Source organism: Pseudochaenichthys georgianus, chromosome 17, assembly GCF_902827115.2.
Source record: "Pseudochaenichthys georgianus chromosome 17, fPseGeo1.2, whole genome shotgun sequence".
In the NCBI taxonomy this organism is placed as follows: Eukaryota; Metazoa; Chordata; class Actinopteri; order Perciformes; family Channichthyidae; genus Pseudochaenichthys; species Pseudochaenichthys georgianus.
In genome coordinates, this window is record NC_047519.1 from 8,689,789 (window position 1) to 8,699,364 (window position 9,576).

At 43.3% G+C, this 9,576-nt stretch overlaps 1 protein-coding gene across 1 annotated transcript in view; it reads left to right on the plus strand.

The window, feature by feature from the left end:
• Window positions 1-9,576, plus strand: part of LOC117462023 (phosphatidylinositol 4,5-bisphosphate 3-kinase catalytic subunit alpha isoform) — a 29,564-nt gene extending 19,988 nt beyond the window's left edge. Inside the window, exons 14-21 of the mRNA XM_034104055.2 lie at window positions 474-645; window positions 1,641-1,747; window positions 3,351-3,472; window positions 3,800-3,878; window positions 4,069-4,239; window positions 5,344-5,461; window positions 5,550-5,701; window positions 6,443-9,576. Of these exons, the coding sequence (XP_033959946.1) occupies window positions 474-645; window positions 1,641-1,747; window positions 3,351-3,472; window positions 3,800-3,878; window positions 4,069-4,239; window positions 5,344-5,461; window positions 5,550-5,701; window positions 6,443-6,713 (1,192 nt within the window). The 3' untranslated portion in view covers window positions 6,714-9,576. The remainder of the gene's footprint in view (window positions 1-473; window positions 646-1,640; window positions 1,748-3,350; window positions 3,473-3,799; window positions 3,879-4,068; window positions 4,240-5,343; window positions 5,462-5,549; window positions 5,702-6,442) is intronic.

Sequence of the window (9,576 nt, forward strand, 5' to 3'; positions counted from 1 at the left end):
ATTGTTGTTTTAATACTCCTTTCACCCACACGAGGCGCCACTACACCGTTCTGAAAATAGCGTTCGTGTTTTCTTTCAGATGAGCTTTAATTTATTCTTATACTATAAACATGTCAAGGTCCGTACATTGTGTGCTAACATGATTATAACACAGCAAAAACCTGAGAGAAACATCAAATCACTCAATTTAATGGTGAAATAGAAGAAAAATGATCCCAGATCTTTTTTCTTACCATGCAAAATTCCACCTGTTTTCACAGATGAATAAAAAATTGATAAAGGATAATAATCATAAAACATAATCATAACTCAACTATCAATTATTAAGATATAAACATAGGAAAACAAATATTTAGATCAAACTTAGAAAATGGATGACCAACATATTTCCCCTTTAATTGCCTCCCAGGCTTTCCACACATTTCCCATTAAGTCACGGACAACCTCCTTAATGTTTATTTTCGTGTTTGTAGGTCGGAGATGCACAACAAGACGGTGAGTCAGCGCTTCGGCCTGCTGCTGGAGTCGTACTGCCGGGCCTGTGGCATGTATCTGAAGCACCTGAGCAGACAGGTGGAGGCCATGGAGAAACTCATCAATCTCACTGACCTCCTCAAACAGGAGAAAAAAGACGAGGCGCAGAAGGTAACCCGACAGCCGGCAGCTGCTAATCCTGATCCACTGAATCCTTCACTTTCATTTTTTCCAACATCCAAACCAATCAGGCCAAAACACAGCAGAGAGATACAGACAGCTTCTATGTTCAGTTTGCTGCATCGAAACGTCAACCACACATTTCTGAAAGTGTGAGTGAGGGATTTGTTTGTGAATTACCATAGATTCATGGGCGCTATTCTTAAATACAACCTGGTTCTAGGGGTGGTAAGATATTGAATATACTCCACTGTATCTCAGCTTGTTCTACGTGGGATCATTTGCCCACTCTAAAGGATTATACCACGGACATCTTGTACACATATGAATTGGCTGGTGATTCTTTAAGCCGCCAGCATGAGACTCGCTTTGGTGTTCCGCTGCTTTCACGGCGTTCTCCCCCTCACACACATCACATATCCTGGGCAAGTCTTATAGTGTGTGAGCAAGGATGCTTGGATAGGACTCGTGTTCTTCCATCTCAAGGGAAGCAGGGCACAGGGGAAGACTCCAGAGCCAGAACGTGAAGCTGTTGAAAGCAGAAATAATGCAGATCAGAACACAGAGATGATACTTCTTAGTATATGACAAGTGGGTTTTTTTAAATAAAAAACTGTTTATCAGAAAAAGACCCATCTCTTATTATTGTTTTCAAATTAAGGCCTTTTCTCAAGACAATGTAAAGACACTTAAATGATGGCACTATTACCCGTGTTTAAATAATTTGTAGACACGGCAAACAGTATTTTAAGTGTTACTGTCTAATGTCTAAACAAATGGATTGATTAGCTAGCTACCTAGCAAACTGACTTAATATCTTAAGACATCATCCTCAATGAAATACCATCCTTTTTTTTCTTTTTAAATGTAAACACACACGGCACCAAGCTGCTCAGCTGCAGCACCTCGTTGCTACAGCTGGATCATTCTGCTGAGGGAAAGCAGCAGCATGTTTTTGAACCTGACCTGGGTTCCTCTGCTTTAAGGTCCAAATGAAGTTCCTGGTGGAGCAGATGAGAAGGCCTGACTACATGGACGCCCTGCAGAGCTTCACCTCCCCTCTGAATCCGGCACATCAGCTGGGAAACCTCCGGTACATCTCTCACCTTAGTCTCCCCTCTTCAAAGCCTGGCATTTACTATTAATATTTCATATGAATCTGTTACTTTTCATTTGTTTGAAATCCACATGAAACACTCTTCACGTGAATTAAAACCACTGCAGCACTTTAGATTTACAAATCAAATGTTACCTTAAAGCTGGTTCTCAGCTCCTTATCTCCTTGCACTAAAACAGTGATAATGAACACCAGCAGCAAATTGACTTTTCATTATAACTAATCACGGCTGGTTTGTTAACTGCATGCCAAATGAACGAGAGCACAAAAGGCCAAATGGCTTGCTAAGTATGACCGGTTACTGACAGGCGATGTAGCATTTAAAGGGCTATTATTGAAATGGAGCCTGGCTCAGAGCTCACTCCACCCCTCAGCACCACGGCTACAGAAGCATCCCGACAGCCCTCGGGTCACAACAGCATCACAATGTGTTTGAACCAGATTAGACAACACTCATCTGTGCTGCTGTTTCAACTCACAGACACTTGCCTCGTTAAGAGGACATATTGTGTTGGTCGATATTTATTTTTGATGTCTCTGCTCTCACATGTCTCCTTGCTTTCATGTTCAGAAAGCTCTTTATTTCCCTCACACTGCCTGTGCTGCAGCACCTCTTTTCACCCTCTGTCTGAAACCAGAGTCCAGTCTGCTCTGATTGGTTAAGTGACCGGCTCTGATTGGTCAACCGCTTAGAGATGTCCCGCCTCTTAGAAAAGAACATACATTGTGTTGGAGTGTTACATAGTGATGTCACTATGTTCGGATGTCAAGCAAGGGGTCCAATGAAGGCGTTTCGGGCGGAGGGGGTAGGGAGAGTGGGAGAGAAGCTCCCTCTGGAGGGAACACCAGGATGTCAGCCTTTGCAGACCATGTAGATGCACCACCACAGAGGCAGTTTGGAGTAGCCCTAAACACTTTGCAAAATGCACTTCTGAAATGTACAGGTGGTTAGTGTTCGCCAAGCGGCCATTGTCCTACTCCTTTCTCTTTACGCTACCGGCCTAATCGACATCCAATCGCAAGAATGCCGACATATATCTTTGGCATTAAATACAAAATGTTTGGCAGGAGATCCTGTTCCATAACTATAGCAGCAATACTGATGTATATATCGTTTGGAGTCAGGGCTCAAAAGCACAGGTTGCCTGGGCCCAGAACTTTAACTCCACCTCCTCCATCAAGTTGGCTGATGGGTCTGGCATTTGTGACGGCTTCTTGTTTGGAAAAACAATCCAGCCAACAATCGCTATGGGTAACAAACTATAAGCCAATCGGCACCAAGGGCCAGACTGACGCTGTTGTCAAGCTGTGCAGCAATAGACGGCCATATAGCCCAACATCGTTTTTACCGGACTCTGAACTGTGTTTCCAGTCGGCCCCATGGAGTGGGCGGATTCAAAGGTCCGGAGAGGGCAACTCCAACTCTTAAAGCCCCGGGAGTACAGTATGTTGGCATGGCTACACATCAGTGTTAATGTATAATGCTCATGGGATTGGTGAGGAGGAATCTGAGAAGATGGAAACTGAGTGTAACGAGTCGTGGTCTTCCTCTCTAAACATGTCCCTGTCTGCGTTTCAGCCTGGAGGAATGCAGGATGATGTCATCAGCCAAGCGGCCTCTGTGGCTCAACTGGGAAAACCCGGACATGATGTCCGAGCTGCTCTTTCAGAACAACGAAATCATCTTCAAGAATGGAGATGGTGAGTTTAGTCTCTGTGTTCCCCCCTTGCTGCCCACCCTCTGCGTATCACACACACAGCTTTGGAAGAAGCTCCTGCTGAGCCTGCAACATAATTAACTCGAGGCCTCTGGGGCATATCATGGCGCACAACCTCATCCGTGTTCTGTACACGGATTTCAAAAAAAGAACGAGTCACATTATCGGAGTGGCACGAGCTGCGGCTGCCAGAGCGTTTTGCCGCTGACAGCTCTGCTCCATAATGGATGGTCGATTGATCAAAGAGCAGCTAATATTCACCTGACTGACACCCACCTCCTCCTCCTCCTCTCTCTCTGTGCCCCCGCAGATCTGAGGCAGGACATGCTGACGCTGCAGATCATTAGGATAATGGAGAACATCTGGCAGAACCAAGGCCTTGATCTCAGGTAGGCTCCGCGCCTCTCCATGGCAGCGAGGATGCAGGTGCACATTGAACAGCCGCTGGACGCTTTCATGTCTCTGCGCCTCTGTACCTGAATGCAGATTAGCCGCAAACCACCGCGAGTCATGTAATATGAAGTCCATCACTGCCGCCCTAATTATTTTCTGCCCCCTCGTTATGTCCTCCTCTCCCAGGATGCTCCCGTACGGCTGCCTGTCAATCGGAGACTGCGTGGGCTTGATCGAGGTGGTGAGGAACTCTCACACCATCATGCAGATCCAGTGCAAAGGAGGCCTGAAGGGGGCGCTGCAGTTCAACAGCCACACACTGCATCAGTGGCTCAAGGATAAGAACAAGGGGGAGATGTGAGTGGAGACAGCAGTGATTTACAGTGGGGTCTGCGGGCTGTAGGGCGTGTGGGAGATAATGTACAGACTAATGTGGAGACTTAGGGTGCGTTCGCTCCTGCAGCTCGCTCCGTCTCGGCCCAACCGAAGGAGAACAAAAGATGCAATGTGGCATTTTCCTTCTGGTCTGGTTTAAGATATTATCAATGCACCAAGAGGAGAACTCTTCAAAGGATACAGGCTGATAGGTAGAGCATTAACAGTTAGTTTGTTGCATTAACAGAAAAATAAACGGCAATTATTTTTGGCATAAAATGAAGCCGAGTAAATGCAGTATGTAGATTTCCATTTTTTTTTTACTCTGTTTCAAATCCTAAAAGTGCGTAACCTTGGGTTTCTGGCGTGACAAAACAAGACATGCAACATCTATTCGTGTTCTTTGGTGTGATGTATGCTTCCAAAGTAATAACTGATATAAGAATGATTCAAACTATCAGACAGCAAACCGACCGCATCTCAGAATAATGACTAACAGGTGGAGTAATGACTGCCTGCTTATTACTGCGGGATTGCTTTCACACCATTTCTAATGTACTTAATGACCTGACTCGGTACTAAAAAGTCAAGCACAATACCCATAATAACACATGCATACAGGTTACCATGGTTACCAAATGAATTGTATAAAAAAGTCATGCCTTACACGGATACAATTTTTAAGATTGCTTTCTGAACAGATTTCCCAATCAGCAAATGGATTTATTTTTATTTTAGCTTTGACATCATGCTAAGTAAAAAATAATTTAAATAATAAAAGTGAAATAAATGTTATTTATAGAGTGCTTCTCAAGGTATTCAAAGACACTGAACAAGAAGTACAATCCATTAAAGACATCACAAAAACAACAAAGCAGCTCTGCTAAGGTTTTGTTTTGGGATTTGAATATCGACAGATTGGGGCAGTCATGAATGTGTGGAGGCAGAGTTCAAGAGAGCGGGGGCAGTTATGGAACAATATTCAAATCTGTCTGCAGAGTTGGCTGAAGTGCTGGAGGGAACATCCTTTCCTTCTTTGTGTGGGACTGCATCAATGAAGTGTTTTCCCTCTGATTGATTGTCCAGGTATGACCAGGCCATAGATCTGTTCACGCGCTCGTGTGCGGGCTACTGTGTAGCCACATTCATCCTGGGCATCGGGGACAGACACAACAGCAACATCATGGTCAAAGACGACGGACAGGTACAGATTACACTCTGATATCCTCTCGATGTTATAAATGCTACTCTGTGTCTCTCTCGTTGATTTCCTCATGTTCCTTCTGTCACAGCTGTTCCACATAGACTTCGGCCATTTCCTCGACCACAAGAAGAAGAAGTTTGGCTACAAGAGGGAGCGCGTGCCCTTCGTGCTCACACAGGACTTCCTGATCGTCATTAGCAAAGGAACTCAAGAGTGCACCAAAACAAGGGAGTTTGAAAGGTAAGACCAGCAACAATTCCAAAGCCAAATGAAGATATAAAGATATATTGAGTCACATATTTTTACATTAAGATATCTAAAAACAACTTATCAGATGCTGGTTTCCATTCTGAGGAGCCAACACAATAGACAACAAAGTTAAAGGTTTATGTAACAACTACAGCTATGTTTTATATTTAGTGGAGTCGTGTAATTATATCATATCCAACGTTCCAAACTATTTTCACACCTGGAGAAACTGGTAATCTTAAGAGGGTAAAAGTAGGTTTCATCAGTTTCACCCTTTTAGCATAACTGATGCTTTTGAACTAGTTTTATTCCCCTTTTTCTTATGATGATAACTCATTGTTTTTAATTATATATTTGAACTGGATTAAGGATTTTAGACATTCATATTCTGAATCTGAAGTTATCTAAGCTAAGCAAATGTTAGCGGTTAGCTTGTAGCCCCTCCATCCTATGTCCACTGAACCGTATCAACAGAACACCGATTTGAACAGGCTTTATTCAGCGTTACTCTCGCTTTTACTCACCTGGTATGTTTGTTTTGGAAAAGAAGAAACCTCTGGAGATAATCTGCCTCGGTGTTAAACCTCCTGAACAACGGAGGACTAGGGCTGACTGCTATGACGGAAATAAATGCCACCAGACTATACTATCCTACGTAGAATATCCTACTCATGTGATTGTTCCCATATCGTCATTTCCCCCCGCTTATATCCATTTGTGTATTTCCCCCAGGTTCCAGGAGATGTGTTACAAGGCGTACCTGGCGATCCGGCAGCACGCCAACCTCTTCATCAACCTGTTCTCCATGATGCTGGGCTCCGGGATGCCCGAGCTGCAGTCCTTCGACGACATCGCCTACATCAGGAAGACCCTGGCTCTGGACAAGACGGAGCAGGAGGCCCTGGACTACTTCATGAAGCAAATGAACGACGCTCACCACGGAGGCTGGACCACCAAGATGGACTGGATCTTCCACACCATCCGCCAGCACGCCATGAACTAGAGCAACGAGAGGACCGTGGCAACATCCTGGTCTTCTGCCAGTGTGTGACTCATGAAATAAGGGTGCTCAGAAGGGACAGTTTCAGGGACACAATGCCTAGACGCTAGGGTGGAGTTATATTTCATCAGTCATCTTCATAGGAACTAAGCAAGTGTAATGGACCTCGACAACGTTGGCCTTCTCCCTCGTGTGAACAAACTACGGGCAACATTTAATTTTGTATTTGATTTGTATTCCCTTTCAGTACATCTGCAACCATCAGCATTAAGGAAGGAGCATCATGAAGCGGTGTACCTTGAGCACAGCCAGCTTTTTCTAAGATTTCCACTACCTATTGTGGGGATATCACTCACACAGACTGAAAGGGGAAGATAAGAAACAAACTATAAAACAATCATCAACACTACGACAGGACTGACGGAGGACGCGTTGTTAAGCTAGCATTTAACGCTTCTGGTACTCAGATACCATGATTATTTTTACCCTACAGTTTAGAATTTACGCTACATAACACACTTTTGTACAGCAGTATATCCTTAGACTTGTATGCATTCAGTGCACATATTCCTTTTTTTTTTTTCTACTGAGCCAAAGTACTACATGTGTAACCCCCCACTACTCGGCAGTCTTATCGTGTGAAAAAAAAAATTCCAAGCCTCTCGTGTGTACTCATAGCACTGATCTCCGCAGTATTTGTTTTTGTCTATCAGTATTATTCTGTGTCAGCTGTCGGGGCGTGACTGTCCGTCAACACCCCCCCCCATGCAGACGGGGACAGACCCTGGGAAGGATGGTCAACATGTTGTGAGTTGTTGTGGAGCTGAGGAAAGGCGAGAGACGCAGAGGGAGATGTGCTGCGCTGTTACACTATGCAACTTGTGATATATGTACTGCAGAGAGGAGAAGAGGATAAGTTGAAATGCTTTTACCCCGACAAGTGGACTTTGCACATGGAAGAGAAAAATAATGCTGCGCTGTAACAGAATCGGCTGCTTCTTCCCGAGAAAAAAGAACTGAAAAACCGCCTTCGGACCCGCCTTCTCCGCTTCTCCTCACCGGGTTTTTATTCTGATCTTCAATTTTAAAGCCATCTGTAAAAACGTTAGAGTTTTCTCCTGTCCTACTTGTCCTCGATCGCACACACATAATTCACAACTGATCATTTCAAGGAGAACTTCACCCCCAAAATGTGTTGATCAGTAACTCACCATGTGTTACCTTGGATTCTGGGAAATGTAGTTTTTCACGCATGCCTCCGCAGGTCTTAAAGAACTATTTTAAAACATCCTTTCCTAAACTCTCACCCTCTTGCACTTAAACCCAAGTCTAATATATCTAGTTCTTATGCTCATTTCTTCCGCATTTTGATACCAAGGTTCTTCAGGTCCTTGAGAAAATTGGGAATTTGAAGACAACAAAGCAAGGCCTTGGACGTTTTTGAAAAATATACATAAGGAAATTCAAGTTCTATTGTTATTTGTGAGCTTCCGTAGAATTTGATAGATCTCATTGTTTACATTCTACGATTGTGTCTCAATCGATGTGTCGGGTCCTGGAATTTGAGGGAATATGGCCTTGAATGTTAAGGGGTAAGTAGTTGAGAGATATACACTTCCGGATAAACAGTGTCAGGCAACTAATGCGTTTGAGTGCAAAGTGTTGAATAGTTTTACAAAAAAAGACTTGTGTTTGGGAAGTAGTGAGCAGATGTCTTGATTTAGTAAGATTGACCCTATTTACTTCTATTCATCAGGCTTTTTTTATTCTTCGTTGACCGTCGAGGCATGTGAGAAACACTTTTATTCAAGGTGACACGGGTTCAGTAACTGATATAGAAATGATGGTTTTGATGGTAAAGTATTCCTTTAAGACAGCCCGTTTCCTCACATTAGCCACATCGTGACATCCAGGTAGAGAAAGTAACCGGAGTGAATTCTTTTTGAACCAAGTGTCTTCTTCCCTCCACTCTCCTATGATTGTCGCGCTTATGTATGGTCGGTTGCAGGTTTTGCATACGTAAGAGGTCAGTTCATGTTCCAGCTTTACCAAATGATACCCAATGGGCGGTTTCCTGGACACGAGTCTGTCTGAAAGTCCATTTTTTTTCTTTACGTGCGAACAGACTGAAACTGCTCAGAAAGCCGCCCCTGCTGAGATGCTCCTGTACCGGCTACAGAGCAGTGGGCCGGACCCAGACAAAAAAACAAAAGACCCCATATACTTTATGGAAGAACTCTCTGAAAAATGCTATTTCCCTTTGTACAGTTCTGTTTCTCACACTGCATTATGCATGAGGTCCTCGAATATCTACTTTTATTTGTTTTGTTTTTTTCTGTTGGTTGACCTGATGTTGTTTACTTGAATTTCATGTATAGAAATGACCTTGTTACTTGTGTGAGGTACAACAAAGTCACAATGAAGATAACCGAAAAAATGCTACATCATGTGCTTTCCTTGAATAACTGCAGAGGTAATATATTTTTGTATTTTTAAAATGTACGCAAACTCGTATATATGTAACTGCTAACCAAAAGAAAAAGGAAAAAAAAGAGGAGGCGGAGGAATCATGAATTAATGTGCAACATCCTCATCCAGAAGCTAGTATAATGAATGAGAGGAGAGTTGTCGAATGAAGGATGTCGGAGTACGCTCCTCACATCAAGTGGAGGTCTGTAAGCACAATACAGAGGAAGACCCTACCCTGCATGTTTAAAAAAAAGATCCAATCATGTGTTAGTTATATATCCATCTGTATATATATCATTAAACCTTTTCAAATATTCATTTTACTCATCCGCATATGTCTGATAAGAAACTGTATGCATTCATTTATTGTACTATTGAATAAAAACATTTCTCCCTA